General features: G+C 21.2%; 1 protein-coding gene and 1 long non-coding RNA gene across 5 annotated transcripts in view; one reads left to right on the top strand and one right to left on the bottom strand.

Annotated features, from left to right (window-relative positions):
* LOC108000938 (tyrosine-protein kinase transmembrane receptor Ror) overlaps positions 1-7,159 on the top strand; it is a 277,660-nt gene extending 270,501 nt beyond the window's left edge. For 3 of the 4 annotated variants that reach the window (XM_017061646.3, XM_062077769.1, XM_062077768.1), the window contains exons 6-14: positions 1,018-1,237; positions 1,320-1,444; positions 1,514-2,061; positions 2,207-2,446; positions 2,534-2,667; positions 2,763-2,979; positions 3,064-3,405; positions 3,488-3,756; positions 3,866-7,159. In XM_017061646.3, the coding sequence (XP_016917135.1) occupies positions 1,018-1,237; positions 1,320-1,444; positions 1,514-2,061; positions 2,207-2,446; positions 2,534-2,667; positions 2,763-2,979; positions 3,064-3,405; positions 3,488-3,756; positions 3,866-4,561 (2,791 nt within the window). In that variant the 3' untranslated portion in view covers positions 4,562-7,159. Of the gene's footprint in view, positions 1-411; positions 589-1,017; positions 1,238-1,319; positions 1,445-1,513; positions 2,062-2,206; positions 2,447-2,533; positions 2,668-2,762; positions 2,980-3,063; positions 3,406-3,487; positions 3,757-3,865 lie in introns of those variants that run through there. The other variant, XM_017061648.3, reaches the window with a different exon arrangement.
* LOC133666514 (uncharacterized) overlaps positions 1-20,595 on the bottom strand; it is a 224,020-nt gene that overhangs the window by 76,521 nt on the left and 126,904 nt on the right. The gene's annotated exons all lie outside the window — the stretch shown is intronic.

Genomic DNA, 20,595 nt, shown 5'->3' with positions numbered 1-20,595 from the left:
TGTATTTAATAATCAAGTAAAGTAAATGAATTTTCTAAAATAATTATTCTATATTAAAAATGAAATTGAATTTGAATTTCAAATATTTTTTATTAAGAAAAACTAAAATACTTTAAAAAAATTTTTAGATAATTAAAATTTGAAAAATATTAAACATTTAACATTTGTAATATTTTTTTTTTATAATATTTATAATATGTAAAAAAAATATACATATTTTGTAACAATACTAGTTAGATAAGTAATATTAGACTATTTACAAAATTTACAAATTTACAAAATTTTATAATTATATATTTTTATTCAACTCAAAAAATATATATATATTAAAAATATATAAATATTTATGAAAAAGACATTACTTTATTTCATAATTTCTTATTTTACCGCCAAAAATTTCAATTAGCGTCAGTTTACAAATGGATACTGAATGTGATGTCAAATGACATAAAATTTCTGTTAAAATTTTGATAGATAATTTATAAATATGAAGCTACTCTTGTACCTAGTATTGTTACATAATACATGTATTTTTGTACATGGTATAAATAGTGTCAAAAAAAATGTTACAAATATTACAGAAACAAGGTGATCATTCTTTGTTGATTTCAGTGAGGTTATAAAAAATATCCACGAATTTTGTACGATAATAAATAAAATGTAATTTACGTCTATTAAATAAAAAATCAAAAATCTAAATTTATATGATTTTATGTTCATTTTAAAACATTCTTTTCGTAATTTAGTATTTATTTTTATCTATTAGTAGGTTAAGGTTATGTTTTGAATATCCTTTATTTTGATTAAAGTCATGACATAAAATGTTCACGCAATGAACTAAAAAATTAATATTTTTATTTTATATAAAAAATGAATATATATATGCTTGCATTATGATATAAATATATTATTTTAGAAAATAATAATACTAAAATCTATATTCCTAACCTATTAAATTTGTTATAATTTTTTTATATTATTGAATAAATACATTAATAATCTTTATATTGTCAATAGCATTGGGCCTGGAGATGGATTAGACCTCTCAGGGACTGGAATGTCAACGCCACATATCTCGCACTTGTCATCAACAAATCCATTTAGTATATTATCACCAAGTCCACAACCAACTAGTTCTCAAACTAATACTATCGACATTCATACAATCGGTGGCCTTAGAAATGTCAATATGCAATTATCTCCTGGCAAAAAAGACAATCATGAAGGAAAATGCGAAGTACATAAAAATTATTATATATCCAATTCATCATTAAATTATGAATTATCCATTAAAATTTTAAATTATTCTTTTCTATTAGGTGTACATAGGGAAAACATGTGCACAATTTTTAGGAAATCAATCTGTTTATATTCCATATCCAATGACCCAAGAATTACTTGATGATAAATTGATGAAAGCTTTTGGTGTTATTAAATACTCAAAGTAAGTAACTTATATGATATAAAAATTTGTGCATCATATTAAAATAATTGTTCTATTTTTATATTTCAGTGAGGTTTCATCAAATTGTGAAGGTTATGCAAAACCATCATTATGTTTTTCTGCATTTCCAATATGTCGTGATCCTGATAGTATTCTTAAACTTAAAAATTCTGAAGCTAGTGCAAGTTTATTTCATTTTTTAAATTCGAATCAAGGTGATTTGTCAAGAGATATGGGTGATGGAGATGATGCAGATGATATTACAGGAGCTCATGGTATTCCTAAAAAACGTAGTCCCACATTGGGTCCTAGTTCAGAATTCAATCCATATAAAGATGGAAAAGCTTCCAATAAAAAAATAATAAATCAAAGCTATGGTGAAACACAATCATCTAATAGAATGGAGATCAATCGTAAATTACGAAGAATCTGTCGACAAGAATGTGAAATGTTAGAGAATGACTTGTGCAAAAAAGAGTATGCAATTGCTAAAAGACATCCACTGATTGGACATCAAGTGCCTTTAATTGATTGTTCAGATTTACCGATGGAAGATACTCCCGAGGCTCGTGATTGTTTAACTCTTGGAATCTCTTCAGGAAATAATGTACAGGAAAGTATGTACTTTTAATTTCTTAATATTTTTTTAAATAATAAGAATATATTATTATTTGAAAAGATAAAATAGTTATTAATAATGCAAGTTTTAAATGCTTTTTTATAAAAATTAATGGAAATCATTTTTCTTTTTTTTAATTATAGATGACTATTGTTACTGGGGAAGCGGAAAATCTTATCGTGGAATCGTAAAAACAAGTATTAGCGGAAGATCATGTATGCAATGGTCACATGGTGAATTTAATCTTCAGATTTCCGATTATCCCGAACTAGCTGGAAAGCATTCGTATTGTCGCAATCCAGGTGATAAGGAATTACAACCATGGTGTTATGTTTATGTCGATAGTAAACCACAAAAGGAATTTTGTAATATACCTAAATGTGGTAAGTTGTGTTCATTCTATTGTTCATTCTACACATCTAAAAATACACTAACATAAGAGTTCAGAATGAATGGAAATTTATTTACAGTTGAAAACTTATGGATCTATGCAGTTGTTGGTTTTGTACTAACAGGAGGATTTGTTACCATATTGGTCTGTTATTGCTGCTGTTATAGAAGCAAGAAATCTAGAAGGCAAATGAATCATTTGCCAACAAATAAAGTAAGATTCCATCTAACTTTTAGACATGCATTTGATAAATGTAAAGTTTAAATGTTTAATAGTATATTTAAAATACTTTATATTTTATACATTAGATGTTAACCAGTATTCAATGTGACAAAAATATATATGATGGAAGGCGAAGCACAACCCAACCTATGGAAATGAGCTCTCTTTTAGCTGGTCCCGGTAATACAACACCTGGAACAGGAACATTAAGTAGTGGCAGTAGTCGAACATCCAACAATAGAGTACCACAATTTACTACTAATAATGTTGTATTATTACAAGAACTTGGAGAAGGAGCTTTTGGTATATTACATATATACAAAATAGTATATATTCTCAAATCTGATACAGTGAATTATAATTTTTTTTTTTTTAAATTTTTTATAGGAAAAGTATATAAGGGAGAATTACAAACAGGCAATAAATGCGAACCTCCAATTTACGTGGCAGTGAAAACATTAAAAGAGAATGCAAGTCCAAAAACACAGAGCGATTTCAAACGGGAAGTCGATTTGATGACAGACTTAAGGCATCCAAATATTATTTGTCTATTGGGCGTAATATTGAAAGGGGAACCAATGTGCATGTTGTTTGAGTATATGACCCAAGGGGATTTACACGAATTTCTCATTTGCCATTCACCAAGATCAGATGTTCCATTGAACAATGGAAACGGAAAAATTCTGGAACAACCGGAATTTCTGCACATCGCATTACAAATAGCATCTGGTTAGATTTTAATTTCGATTAATAGTTTCGATATAATAATTTATTAAATCAAAATCAATTTATTAAATCAATTTCGTATCAGGTATGGAATATTTAGCCAGTCATCATTACGTTCACCGAGACTTAGCCGCGAGGAATTGCCTAGTTGGGGATAATTTAACAGTAAAAATCTCCGATTTTGGTTTATCTCGTGATATATACAGCAGTGATTACTATAGAGTTCAATCTAAGAGTCTATTACCCGTTCGATGGATGCCGCCAGAGTCAATTCTTTACGGCAAATTTACAACAGAATCCGATGTATGGAGTTTCGGAGTCGTATTGTGGGAAATTTATAGTTACGGTTTACAAGTAAGGAAATAAATCATAAAAACTAAATACTGTTATAGGAAAAATAAAAAAAATTATCCAAATATTAAGCATTATAAAATACTTAAACGTTATGTATTCTAATTTACAGCCATATTATGGATACAATAATCAAGAAGTAATAGACATGATTCGATCACGGCAATTATTACCCTGCCCCGAAGATTGTCCAACCATGATTTATAGTCTAATGATAGAGTGCTGGCACGAGGTGGCTAATCGTAGACCGCAGTTCCCAGAGATTCATCATCGTCTACACAACTGGTACATAAACCAAACTTACCTGAGCGATTTCTGTAATGAATCTATCACCAGTTATTCCGGAAGCAGTCACAAAAGCACAAATAAAACGAATTCTACACAGTTATCAGCGCCAATATATAAGTGCGATCCGAAGGATATGAATTTCAAAGCGAACACGGATCAACAACCTTCGTTCTGTAACCTGAACGATCACAGCAATGGTATCAAGATGTTGCCATCAAGCTTCCAGAACACGAATCCCATTGAGCAAAGGCCAAACTGTGGCTTCAATGAACACGGTACGCCGATGAAAACCTCTGTTTATTCGAATCAAACAACAAACATCAATTTAAATGATTTCGATGAGAAACAGTGTTGCTCGCCAAAATTAAGCGGAGCGAAGAAAGTATTGCCTCCGGCACCTCAACCGATGAGCAAAATAAATACGCCTAATGGAACTAGACCAATACAAAACGGAGCACAATTAGTCGTCAGGTTACCAGACCCTAGTAAGGTCACTACAGAGACCAGGGTATCGAAGTGAATATAATTAAAGATTGTTTCACTTGGACGATTTTTGTATGAATTTCATTATATATATATATATATATTATATACCTTTACATTCGTTTCATAAGAAAAGAATTCGATCTCGAAGCTTTTGGATAACGTTTGTTAAGCAGGATAGGTAAACAGACTTCTCACCAATACCTAATCACTGCCATGTTTTCGTATTTATTTATTTCTTTCGATCGAAATATAAATATTTTATACTGTCGATAAACACGTTAAAATTCACTGTATAATCTTAACGAGTTTTTTTATACATATAATATAACGGAATATACATAAGTATAAATACGAAATATATATATATAGTATATATATATAGTATAGAATGTAGGCTCAACTCGTTTAATGTCGTTTTCCCTTGTATTATTTTATAATTATTTCTCCTTGTGTTTTATGGTATTTTGAAAGTATTAAAAAAAATTTGCATTAATATGTATTTAAATATATTAACCATATTAAAATCGATACACTTATATATTGATTTTATATATAAGTATATGAAAATTTTAATGTTTCGTTATATTACAGTCATATTACAGTTATATTACAATATTAAGTGATACTATTGATACAATATGAATTTTATATATTAAGTAGCTTCTATAAGATTTTTATACTACTAGTTTTATTTATATTTTTGCATACGCGAAATCATGAATTTTTGACTGATCTATTGTTACTAGATTGTAATATAAATATAATATCATGTGTCTGCCATGAAATATACCGTCTAATAAGATTTCGAAAACCAATTTTTAAAAATGGTACAATAATCAATTGTCGGCTGTACGTTGTAGCAGTAGATTATTTGAAAACACAATCTTATTGTGCATTTAATAAAGTTTTAAAAGGAACGTTTTATCTGTGAAAATTCGTCAACTATCAATGATGATTCATTTTAAAAACAGAAAGCAATTCTAATCATATCTAAACGTGAATAAAAATTATACTGCTCAACCGAACATTTCTGCGCGTCTTTAAATAAAATTTTTATTAATTGATTAAAAAACAATTTGTTTAATACTGATGAAAAAATTTTTTATATTATTTATATAATTTTATAAAATTCTATACTTTTGCATGTGAGGGAGGAGGGAATACGAACTATTACAGATTGCATACTTTTCAACTATTGTTGAAATTTATAGAATTAATTTTCATACTTTTTTTAAGTTTATAAAATCAAAGAAAAATAGATCTAAGATCTATTGATAGCAAAGATAATGTAGGAAGGCTCAACGATTTTCGATTATTCGAAGAAGTTGTCGACATTGTGTGTAAATTATACAGAATTATATTATTCATGTATAGAGCGTAGAATTTATGATATAAAAAGCAGGCGTTATAACTGTATTCATAAATAGTTCGAAACTAGTCTCTAGCAAAATTTGAATGAAAATAAAAAGGATTAAAATTATAAATAATAATAAAACGTAAATAAAAATTAACGTCTGCTTCGTTGCGATAGCGTGAATTTATAGAATCGAATTAAACAAGCGAATTATAAGTAATTAACAGAAACCTAGAGTGAGAATATTTAAACGAGATTGTATTATACTTTTTATAATTTTTGTATTAAGAAAGAGAGTCATAGAGAGACATTTCGTCAGCCGAGAGGAAACTGTCAAGTATTTAGAATCAATTTAAACGAGATTAGAGTAACGATTTAATATATTATGTTAAAACGGAACTTTTATTTGAAGATAATGAGCTTATGAATCGGTATTTGTATTATTATTAATTATATAATCTTAGTAACCGCATCGAAGGCTCATTATCTATTAGACTTAAGTTAATTTATGTCAACTATTTTGACGAAGGATCATAAATATAAGATTAAAATATATATATATATATATTTACACACGCAATCAAATGTGACATATATATATGATCCATGTTTTTTGTATAAAAGCAAATATTATTTCATTTTTTTTTCCTTATGTCACACGTCGATACGAATCTATTTTCGATCTGCAGTAATATGTTCCCTAAATAAATGTTAAAACATGTAAATATGTTTAGTAATTTGGTAATTTTTCTTCCTGTAATAATTTTTTTTTAAACTTCTTTGAATATTCAATATTGAAAAAAAAAAATAAGAAACATATGAAAACGAACTGCAATATTTTACATTTTTACTTTAAATTGGTATTTTCATTTATTATCTCCTATTAAGATTTATTAATTTCTATAAATAAAATACTATAATTTATGTTTTGGATTTTATAAAAATATATTATAAAAAAATATTTGATTCGTCAATTACATTAAAAATAAACTCGACAAAATATGATTTTAAATTAGTAATATTTATATTTATAAGAATATAAATATTCATATTTTTTGACTTGAATGACAAGTATCAATATTAAGAAATTTTCATATTATAATTTAATGGAAAATTTAAAAATATAAAAAACGGAATATGTTTGTAGTATGCGCTAAAAATAAAGAAAACAAAAAATACTAAGAGGACAGAAACACTGGGAGAATAAAAATTGAGTATTTAACGCCAAGATTGTATTAATAATGATCTCTTTGATAATAAATTAATTTTAACTGATAATATGAATTAAATTTCTCATGAATTTTCCTAATTAATAATATGCAATTAAATAAACTTAAAATTTTTCTAATTTTTAGTTATTGAAATTTTTTCTTAATGCACTACAGCACTAAATAAATATTCAAACATCGTAACTCATTCTTATATTTTGTTTAGTTATTTAATTTTAATTATTTTAATTTTAATTATTTAAAATTAAAACTAGTATCGCTCGATAACAATATAAATGAATATATTTTTCATATCAAATGAATATCTTTATTCTATGAGATGATTAAAATTAAAGAAATATAAAGAATACGAAATACAGATAATAAACAGATATTACGACATATAATAAAACAAAACACATAACATTTTAAAATAATAATCACAAGAAAAATCAGAATGATCATGCTTGTTCCATATAGCATATTCTAAACTAAATATACATCAAGAATAAACAGTAAAAAGAAAATAATACGGTTACAATTTGAGAAGCAATTCCATCTAGAGTAGAGTGAAAATAAAAGAAAGGTAGAAAAATGAAACAAATGGATCGCCATCTATTAAGTATCCGAAATACCATTCTAGAAACAAGAGAAAAAGTAGGATAAATTATAACATCCCTAATTATAACATCCTTCACCCTCCTTTAAAGCAAAAATTTATGTCATATCAATGATAAATATTCCTCTCGATATAGATTTGCAAAACGTTCAATCTTTGAATCGTTGTGCAAAACAATAAAAGAAATTTTAAGGAAAACCGATGCGATAAACTAAATCTGAAATTAAAATGATATCTTAATCTAATGTCAAATATAATTCTACATGAGATATAGATATGTTGTTTCATATATACATCAATATTTTATACATTCATTAGCATGAAAATACAAAATATTAATAATTACGATATTGATAATTTCCGAAAAGGAAATTAAATATATTTCACATAAAGTTACACTTATTTTATTGACCACCACCATTGTTAATATCATCACTATTTTCATTACCATTACTTATGGATTTAGTTTAATTATGTATGCAGTTATAAATTTTATTTTAAGCAGTTTAAACAATTTTCAAAGCAGCAGTTCTACAATTACTTATATTTTAAAAATTTGTTATAAAAAAATTTCACAAACTCTTGATTAATTAAATATTCATAGAAATATATTAATTTTAATGTAATTAAGCATAGTCCTTAAAAATATCTTTTAATATAAGTACAATATAATTACAATATGCTAATAAATCTTGCAAATATTTTAATATATAATAATACAAAGATTTAATTGCAGATAAGCTAAAAAAGCTAAAGCTATCAACAAAAAAATTTCAATAAAATCAAAGGAATTATACAAAATATATCTTTCATTGATTATATTATTCATTCCACACTCATTTTATACTTATTCCATTATTTTCTGATATAAAGATAATAAAAATTTTATAGAATATAAGTTACTACATTAAGTTTTTATATATTTTATTTTATAATATATAAAATAAACTTATATTACATAATATAAAATTATATAATATATAAAATAAAATATATAAAAAATTATTGTAAAAACTTATGTTTATTAAAATTTTTATTAATTTTTTGTAATTTTATTTATACTTTGTCTCTTATGATTTATATTCTTATCTTTTTAATCTTATAAAAACAATATATGTATAAATAAATTTATTTTTTAATCATATGATTCCTATAGAATTTAAATACTTTTTTTAATGCCTTTCTTAGTGCTCAAGGTATCTATGAGTTATCTATATAAAATTTGTTTAGCGATCCCTCTTATAAAAAGATATCGATATTATTAAGAAAAGAGAAAAAGGTATTATATAAAGTACTTTAATTAATAATATCCATAGTCTCTAAAAAAATCAAACTAAATAAATAATTAATAAAATTTCATAAGATACAATTATTAACTAGCAATAGGCTAAAAAATAGGCTAAAGTAGTAGTAAAATACATTTTTTGAAATATTTGTGTTTTTATAAAGTTGACATACCTGAAGGAAACTTATTTAGAACATCAGTAGAATAATTAAAGAAAAACAATTGAAATAAAAAAAGAAAAACAATTGATATATTATGATCTGGAATAATATAAATTTTATAATGAATATATCATTGATTACGAAATTATAATTTAATAAAAAAAAAATTTTAATTTTAAAAAAATTCCTCACCAGGGATAGAAATAAATATATATCATGGTAATATTTTATAATTTTCTGTAACAAACGTAGAAAGTGATAAGGAGTGCTGAAAAAGAAAAAAATCTAATAATCAGAAATATGCTACTAAAATAAAAATATCTTTTATTCGACATAAATAACTCGAGCAAAAAATCGCGAGTAGAATGTTCATTTTGTATCACAACATTAATAAACTAATATTTTTTTTAGAAATCAAAAAAGAATGCTTTAATATATTTGTAATATTATTTAATTTATAGCTAAAAAAAATGAAATATTCGGGAAAATCAATTATTTACGACACATACTCTATGCACTCGAATTTAAATAACGCAACATTAATAGCGAAAAATTCAGTGCAGTCTCTTTAATGTGTATAATCACTCTTGTAGCTTTTTTAGCCATTTAAAGTAATTCAGGAATAGAAACATAAACATTTCCACAATTTTAGTAAAAGAAATTTGGGCATTCAACATTCACAACACTACTTAAAAAAATGATTTTCAACGCAATAAAACAAATTCAATAAAAATCATTATTTCTACATAATTATAAAGCTATTAATAATTAAATTAAAAATAAAGAAATTAATGACAAGTGATATAAAATATAATACTATTTTATAAACTGTAACAATTTATAACAAAAAAAAATTGTGACATATAATTCGCAATACTAATTCGAAAATTAAAACATTAATTCAATCCGTTATTAATCAATAGCAACATTAATCAAAAAACTGCGATTTGCCCATGATGACTGAATGATCGATAGTTTAGTATGCAAATTAGCCAGACGAAAATGAGTACAATGACAAAGTAGTAACTATAATGACTTTCCATTTTTTCCAGAAGAAATCCAAAAGATAAGAAATCATTTATTGCAGTCCTCTCCTTTGTCGGACCTCTTCAGTCTTCTTTCTTCGGATGCAATGTCCGTTGAACTTAAATAGATTCGAGATTTACTAATTGCAAACTTAACAAAAAAAAAAGGATTAAATCGCGGAAACTAAGTGCATGGACGATTAACGATGTAATGATCGTTTTCCGAACATATACAGAATCTCGAGCGTAACGTTCGTTTTGAAAGCAAGTCGCGACCACGAACACGAAATTTGAAAAATCGATAAGCAAAGCCAGAGATGAGTAGCACTATCAACGAGTACCATTTATCTCAGCTTTGTTCTCGATTCTTCTTTTATTCCCTGAAACAGATTATCACGCGGAAACGCGCCTATCCGACTAGAGACTGTGATCTACCCAGCTCTACCTACTTATAATTAACAGACATATCAGAAATATATTATCCTATCTAGCCCTATTTTTGAAAAATATGACAAAATAGGCATACCAACACATATCATTCATTCTACGATTCTCATATATAATACTTGGGCGCAAATGCCTATAAGAAATATTCCTATAAGCCTATATAAGAATTCCGTTCTGCCTCCAACATCTGAGCTTAATACACAACTCACATATTCTAACTTTATGTACTATTTTCCTGAAATCAATTGACTATTACGTGAAATACAAAAACGCGTGTATCTTTTAATTATAAATATTTATAAATATGTAATATTTTCTAAAATAGTCACTAAGTATGAAATGCAGGTATCATTATTAACCATTATTATGAACTAAAATTGTACAATTATTGTAATTGGAGACTAAAGATTAGTAATCTTGCTATTTATTATTTATTCGCAATATTTAATTGCGAATGTAATTATAAATTATGATATAATATGTGAATAGTGAAAAAAATAATAATTGAAATGACGCAATTCCTTAATCTAATCACACACAATATGGAAAGTCACAATACGTCGTATACGATACACTAACACATCGTCAATCATTTGTATTAGCTTATGAACTAAAATCATCATATTTTTCTCTGTCATTCAAATAATATCTGCGACACGCGAGTTTCTGATAATAAACATAGAAAGGATTAAAATGAAAATGCTGCGCTAAAAAAATATTAATATATCCATTTTATATCTAACGACTAATATTTTTTAACTTTGTATTATATATATTTCAAATTATATAATTATATAAATTATTATTATTATTATATATTTTAAATTCTTATCATATTTCAAATTATTTATAACTTTATTTTAACTGTATTTTATTTCATTAATTGAACAAGTTATTGAAATTTTGGCATATTAAATTTTTAATATTGAATTTAAAAAAAAATTAAAATTTATGTAATTTAATTTAAATGTTAATGGAAACTACTCTTAGGCGATTCCTTTATCAAAGCATATTTTTAAAGAATAATATTTAAAATTTGTTACTCTGATTCTAAACTCTGTCTGTCACAAATGTTTTCTTGCATAAAATTTAATTCACATTTGTATGAATAAAAATTAAATTTTACTATTTATCACTACTATAAATCACATTGAAGTTATATGAAATTATTATATAACAATTATAATATATAACATTTTAAGTTATTTAATCAATTATATAATAATCAAATTGATTAAATAATTTAAAATGTTATTCTGAAGAATTTTCAATTATAGAAATTCAAACTAATTATTGTATTATTGTACAATAATTATTGTATCAATAATTATTATGTTTTAGCATTAGAAAATTACTAAACATTTTATATTAATTAATTATTAGATAATTATTTATTATTTAATTAATTATTTATTAATTATTTACTAATTATTTTATATTTATATTATATCAAAAATGCGAAACGTAAAAAGAATTATACTGAATTAATAAATAAAACACAAAAGAAATAATTATTACTACTCGCGAATATTTATTATAAATAAATACCTGCGGTCATTGTACTCGTGCAAAATTCTACATATATAACAGTTATTCGTCTCATTAGGATCTTTCATCCTAGGATATGTTGAATAATAGATAGAATCAAAAAGTATACGACTCACCATATGATTCAACATATACGAAACACCTATATTGTAGCCCAGAAGTCATCGAGAAAAAGATAGGAGGAGGAAAAAAAATCTGTGACAAAACAGTACAATTGAAAACGCGATTTTGATTACTTGAAAAAATTGAAATACGAAACTATTATATTTGCAAAAAATACAAAATATTAAATATGTAATAATAATATACATTATATATAATAATAATATTGAAATGCCAGTTCTTTTTAGAAGTTATATATAAAACAATAAAAATTAATAAATAAAAATTTAAATAGATAGAAGGATAATTATTTCGCGAGATAATCACATTATTTTCTTGAGAGCTCTGATTCTATTCAGTACCGAAAACGAATATTTAAAATAGAAATAAATAAATAAATAAAATAGAAATAAGAAACTAATAACATGTCCGTATAAATTATAATTGACGAATAAATATTAATTCTATCTTCGCATTTGATTATTCTAATTAAATTTAATCAGAAATTTATTGTGTTCTAAAAAATATTAAAAATATTAAAAATATTAAAACGAAGCAAACACTGATTTTTCTTTAACCGCATTATACAATATTTTCTGAAATTAATAAAGAGTTATTAATTAATAAATTAGTAAAGTGATGCGGAGAGATAGAAGAAGAAGTAATATCTTTTTGATATTTTTCTTTTTCTTAGCGAGAATTTGTTTTGAAAATGTTTATTTATTTTTTATTTTAATTGGATATGAATTTTATATATAAAAATGTTGCCAATTATTTATTAATATCTGAAAATTAATAAAATGTTCATTAACAGATTTTAAAATTTAATTTCTAATTATAAATCATTAAAGTTACTCATAATTTTTTTTAATTTCTTCACTTTTTTTAAACTAAAATATAATTTTATTATGAATTGCTTAACAACAATCATTTGCTTAATAATAATCCAATAAAAAAGAATAAAAATTACATACGAAATATAATACCACGAAAATATATTACCACGAAAGAAAGTCACTAAGTAAGACATGGCATCTATATTGGAATTTTTCCTGCCTTTCAAATTAAATCAATAATTAGGTAATAATTTGTACGAAAAAAAATTTTTAAATATATATATGAAATAAAAGAAAATTAATTAATCATATATTAAAATAAAACAATAATCAAGCAAATTCCATCTTAAAAATAATATACACTTATGAAAAAAATTATGCACGTAGTATGCAATGAATAAATCACATACCTTAAGGAACAATGGAGTTTCTTATGATTATGGATATCGATAAAAAAATGACGTCACGTTACTATTTCGATTATTAAATTAAGAGCGGAGGAGATGCAAAATAATTCAGCAAGTTGAAACATGTTGAAATGTCAACATTACAACAAAAAACGCGATTCTCAAATTCTTGAAAAAAACGATATGAAAATAAATAATGAGCCTCGAACAATTGAACAAAAAAGAAAAAAATATATATAAACATTACAAAGAGATGTATTTAGAAACAAAATACATTTATAATATATATTTATATATTATACATATATATTTTGAATATGATAAAATAAAATTGATTTTATGCACAATAAAATTGATGTTTGTTTCAATATACATAAAAAGATTATAAAAATCAATTCTAAATAAATTTATTCTAATAAATTTATTCGTTAAAAGATATATTAACATGAAAATCATCAGTCATTACAATCATAAATCATTGTAATATCTTCATAGTTCCAAGTCATTTTTCTTTTTAAGCTATTCCAGCAATTGAATGAATGAATTTCTCTAAACGACAATCAAAATCGTAAAAATAAGTAAAAATAAACATATAAAAAAATTATATTAGATGAAACAACAAGTGAATTCGAATCTCGATTCAACGAAGGAACAAATTTATTTATGTATTACTAAATTTTAATTTATTATTTATTTATTTTACTTTTATATTTATATATATATATTTATTTATTTATTTATTCATTCATTTGTCTAATAATTTATTTATAGATTTTTTATAGATTTATTTTATAGATTTTTGTTTGTAGATTTCTTTATTGTATTTATTTATATATAGATTTATTTAGTTATTTATTTAATCTTTCATTTATTTAATTATTTATTCACACTTGACTATTTATTCATACATCTAATGATTTATTTTTAAACTTTTTTATTGCATTCATTCATGTATACATAACTTTATCATCATGTATATATAAATTTATTTATTTATTTAATCTTTTATTTATTTAGTTATTTATATATTTATTCACTCATTTGTCCAATAAATTATTTATAGATTTTTCTGTAAATATTTTTATTCATTCTTTTATCTAATGACTTATTTTTAAATTTTTTTATTTTATTCATTTATATATGCATCAAATTATTTATTTCTTTATTTCCTTATTTATTTAATTACTTACATATTTATTCATTCATTTACTTAATGATTTATTTATAGACTTTTTAGTTTTGATCATTTGAAAATGCATAAATGCATTAATTTATTTATTATTGTTATTATTGTATAATTGTTCATTTAATTATTTACTTATATATTAATATATTGTAATTATATGATTATTATAAGTATATTATAAATCTACATAAAAATATAAATATGAATCATGAACAAATGAATAAATAAAGGAATGAACAAATAATTAAATAACTAAAGGTGTAAATATATAAATTATTTGATGTAGACATAAGTGAACAAAATAAAAAAGTCTAGAAATAAGTCATTTATCAAATGAATAATGAAATATATAAATTATTAAATTAAAATAATATATATATATATATATATATATATATATATATATATATATATATATATATAAATAATGTATAAATGAATAAAACAAAAAAAATCTATAAATAAATCTATAGACAAATGAATATATAAATAATTCAATAAATGAAGAAATAAATAAATTAATAATTTATTGTATTATATTAATAATAAAATATAAATAAAATAAATAAAATATAAATATATATAAAAAATGAACAAAATGTCAAAAATAAATAAGTAAATACAATAAAAAAATCTACAATATGTAAATAAATATGTGAGTGAAATAATAAATAAGAAAATAAATAAATAAATATATATATTAATTTATTCTTAAAAGATAAATAAAACAAAAAGATCACAAATATATCAATAGGCATATATAAACAATTAAATAATTAAAAGTAATTAATATATAAATTAATATATAAATTAATATAAATTAATATATAATTTATACATACATAAATGAACCAAATTAAGGATTTATTAGTAATTTATGTGTATGATATTTGTTATTTTATTTGTATAATGATTTTTTTCTTGACTTTATTGTGGATTTTATCCATTTATATCTATATCAATCTATTAATTTATTTAATTGTCTCTTCTATATATTAAAGATTAGTTTTGTCATAAAAAAATGATTACATAGATTTACAAATAGTTATAGAAATATATAGAATATATAATAGTTATAGAAATGCAAATACAGAAATATAAAATAAGTGAATGTATAAATAATTAAAAGAATAAATAAATCAAAAGAAGAATATTTGAATAAATGTACAAAATACAAAATAAAGTATAAATAAATAAAGTGAATAATGAAAGTAAATAAATGAATAAAAGAAAAAATTTAAAAAAAGAAATTAAAAAAATAAATTAAAAAATAATTGTGGAAATAAGTAAATAAAAAAAAAATAAATAAGTAAATAAACAAAAAAAAAATTTAAATGAAAAAAATAAATCAAGAAATAAATGTAGAAATAAGCAAATAAAAAAAAATATAAATTAAAATATGAATAAAAAATAAATAAAATTAAATTAAAAAATAAATATTTAAACAAAAGAATATGTAAATAATTAAACTGAAGCAATTAATAAAAATTAATTTAAAAAATAAAAATAAATAATAATATATATAATATATATTCATATAATAATATATTTATTGTAATATATATTAATAATATAATATAACATATATTTTTTTATATAATATATATAATATATATAAATACTATAATATAAATATATTAAAAATATTAATTTAGAATGATTGAAAATTATTCATTTTATTAAAAAAAAATTTAATTAAATTCTAGAATTAGAAATATTATAGAATCGACGTACTCATGAACTAAGTTCGATAAGAGATTATCTCTGCACATATTTATGACACAAAAATTTACGGAAACATACGCATTTTGCCAATTACTTTGAAATCGATTTTTCAATACAATGATTAATAATTTTTCAAATTTTAGATTTTTATTGTTAATTTATGCATCTAATAATTCATTACTAATAATTCATACTAAATGTAATAATTAATATGTATTTTTACAAAATTTGCTGTCTTATCATTAACTTTCGATTTATTATTATATTTAAATATTCTAAATATTTTAAATATTTTATATAAAAAATAAGTATAGAATAACTAGAAATAAATTTATGATAATTAATAATTTAGATATTATTATTATTAATTTATAAATCTAACAATTTTTATAACAAATATATAATAATTACATTTTTGGAAATGTAGGAATTAAGATTATATATATACAAATATATTAACTACTTTACTTATTTATTTATTTATTTATTCATCTATTTAACTAATAATTTACTTTTGAATTTTTTATTTTATTTATTTATATATCTACTCATATTTTTATTTATTTATCTATTAATTTATTTGTTTTGCTCACTTATGTATGAAATTATTTATTTATTTACTTCTTTATTTATTTTTATTTATTTAATTATTCATATATTTATTTATTTATTTGTTTACTAATTTTGTTGACTTATTTTTAGATTTTTTATTTTGTTCATTTATAAACAAATTAATTTATTTATTTGCTTTTTCTTTCATTTAATTATTTATATGTTTATATATATATATATTTATTTAGTTACTTATTTGTAAATTTTATTATTTTATTCATTTATATATTTATTTTAGAAATTTTTATTTTAAGATATGTATCGTCTATTGGATTTATTCTGATATTTATAATTTGAAATGAAAATACATTATATTTGTCTATTTCTACATATTTATCTTTAGATTTATCTTATACTTTATGTAATAAAAAAAGTAGAAATAGAACAAATTAGACATCAGTGCCATCTTCCTTCTATTAAAAATATTTTCAAAAATAAAATAAAGTAAATTAAAAATTGGAAGTCTGTGCTACTTTTTAAATATTTTCTAGAAAGATGTTTTCAAGCATTTTAAAGATACTCAAGTCTATTTTGGTTTTATAGATATCGCAATAATAGATATCGCGCCCGAAAGATAGTGTTAGTAGTCAATAATAAATCTCTACCTTTTTTTTATTATTTGTTTTGCTTATACTTAGCGCGTAACAGATAATGTACAATATGTATATATATTTCATATATTTTTATGTTTTTGAAATTTTCATTAAATCATATTCAAATTAAAATATATAAATATTTAAGCTTTATTTCAAGCTACATCAATTTAAAATAACATTTGATCGGATTGATTTTCCATCGATATGATAATGAATTATAAAATTATATTATCTAAAAATGTATTCTAAATCGTAGTTGAATTTTCATGATATGATTGTTTATCAGCAAAATATCATAACATTTATCATCATTTATGATGCGTTACAAAAACGTGAGGTACAAATCATTTAGTAAAGCAAATTCTAGCACAATTAATGTAATGTTTTGTTAGTAATATTTTTTATTATATATAGTTATTTTTATTTTGATTACTCAAAATTGTAACTTAATAAATGACATACTATTAGTTTTATTTTTTATAATTAGGTTTCATTTTTTTTAATATATATAACGTATTAACGTATAATTATGTAGATTATTAAGATTATTAAAAGAAATAAGAAATTATGAGAAAGAAAAAAAAATTTTTTTTTCTTTAAATTTTCAAACTAACTTTTCTGTGTTTATTAATTGTTATTATTAAGTCTCAAATTAACTTTTCTTTATGAAATTTATCTAAATAATCTAATAGATCTAGATAAAATATAAAATATTTATCAAAAAATTTTCTTTCTCTTTATAATTTTTCTATTGTTTTAAAAATAAATTATTCTATATAATTATGCGATTTTAAATATTACTATAAATATTTATCATTATTATTATTATTTAAACAAAATTTTTAAATTTTTAATATATTACAGAATGCAACAGTTATTATAAATTATTAATCATAACTTGATATGAAAATAAAATAAAAATATTTTTCAAAATTTTAATCAAAAATCTTTTCTCATGTATTCTCTTTAAATACTTTAAATTGTTTAAATTATTAAAAATTAAACTTTATTCTAAAAATAGAATAAATACATGTTTAGACATTATATGAGATAATAATTTCATCAATTAAAACTGGTATTATAACAAACAACAATATAAAAGAATAATTATTGAAATAAATGATTCAATTGATCAAACGATATTAAAACAAGATATTGATTTAATATTGAATAGTATCACTATAATAACATCTCAACTGTTATAATTTAAATAAGAGAATTCTGAAATATTACTCTTGTTTTTTGAAGAAAACGATCCAAGAAAATTTTACTTTATGAAAAAGTTAATATTATTAGTCGTAATAATTCATATATTTACAAAACTTATTCATTCCGTGATTGGTATAATATGAAATAAAAAACTCAAGAATTTTATGCATATTTCCAGTGTTCCAATTTTTGCAAATGAATTATGAAATAAAAAACCAAAATCAAAAAAAAGAAATAACTACTTTCCAAGGAAGAAACTTTAGATTCGCGCTTGCTATAAGCTAAAAACAATGTTTCTTTTTTTTTTAATTATAATATTATATACAAACTTTTTAATAAAATAATATTTATACAAAGTTTTATATATAATTTGTAATTAATTTTATTATAATATTTATATAAACTTTTTTTTATTTTTCTTTGATTTCTATATGATCTATATGATTTTATAAAAAATTTATTTATTTTTGTAATGTAATTTTTGTAATATTTACATTGAAGGTTTTTCTTTTAAATTTTTTTATAGTATGAATTTCCATTACAAATCTTTATCTTTTTTTTAATGAATTTTTAATAATATTATTCTCTTTTTTATTATTATTTTTTTCCTTTTGTTTTCTTTAATAAATTTCTATTGCAAACTTTTATTTTTTTCATATTTATTATATCACAGTTGCAAATAGAAATATTCCATACAGAAATAAGAAAAAACATTATAATAATTCCTAATTTAATTTAACTTTATAATTCCTAATTTAAAAAAAATTAAAATTTTTCTTTATTATTTTTCTCACTACAACTTTTCTTTCTATAATTTCTAATTACGAATTTAATAAATTTAATCACATTTTATAAATTTAATCTTATTTTTTATAGAATATTGCAAAAATATTTTCTTATATTGAAAACTTATACTTTAATTAAATTACTATTATATGATATTTCTTTAAAAATTGCACGTGATCATCACCAAAACTAATAGAACACTAATTACTGGAATAATAAGCGAGTCTGAAATATTTTATCTAAATATTTAAATTTCACATAATGCAAAATTTCTTATTAAAATATTGGATATTAAAAAAAAAAAAAAATAGAAAAATATAGATTTTAAATGTAAACTCAATAATCATGCATAAAAACTTAAAGACAGACTTAAGGGATCATTTATTTTATAATTTTGGCATTTACAGATAAAGTAAGAAAATAAGTATTAGTACAAAGAATAATAATTAAAATAATAAAATAAAATATTAAAAGAAAATTGAAATTTTATATATAATTTTATTTTTAAAATTTCATTATTTTTAAAAATTAAAAATTATTTTAATTTTTTTAATTTTTATTTTTAAAATATTAAAAATGAAAATTTTTTATATAGTAATTTGTGTATAATAATTATATGCATGTAAAAATTCCTATTTAATGAAAAACGATTGATGAAAAATTAAGCTTCAACATATTTTCTTTAATAAAAATTATTTTTATTTTTATTATTATTTTATATTTTATTATTATATTATAAATTATTTTTTATTATATTATATTATATTATATTATATTATATTATATTATATTATATTATATTATATTATATTATTTTATATTTTATTATTATATTATAAATTATTTTATATTTATTTAATTTATTATTATATATAGGATTTAATTTAATTTTAAATATTTAAAAATTATTATAAATAAAAATTTTTATTTTTACAGGCTATTTTTCAAAAAATTCGAAAATC

This window comes from Apis cerana, linkage group LG8 (genome assembly GCF_029169275.1).
Source record: "Apis cerana isolate GH-2021 linkage group LG8, AcerK_1.0, whole genome shotgun sequence".
Taxonomy (NCBI): domain Eukaryota; kingdom Metazoa; phylum Arthropoda; class Insecta; order Hymenoptera; family Apidae; genus Apis; species Apis cerana.
Note: the sequence above shows the minus strand (reverse complement) of the source record. Positions and strands in the feature narration are given on the sequence as shown.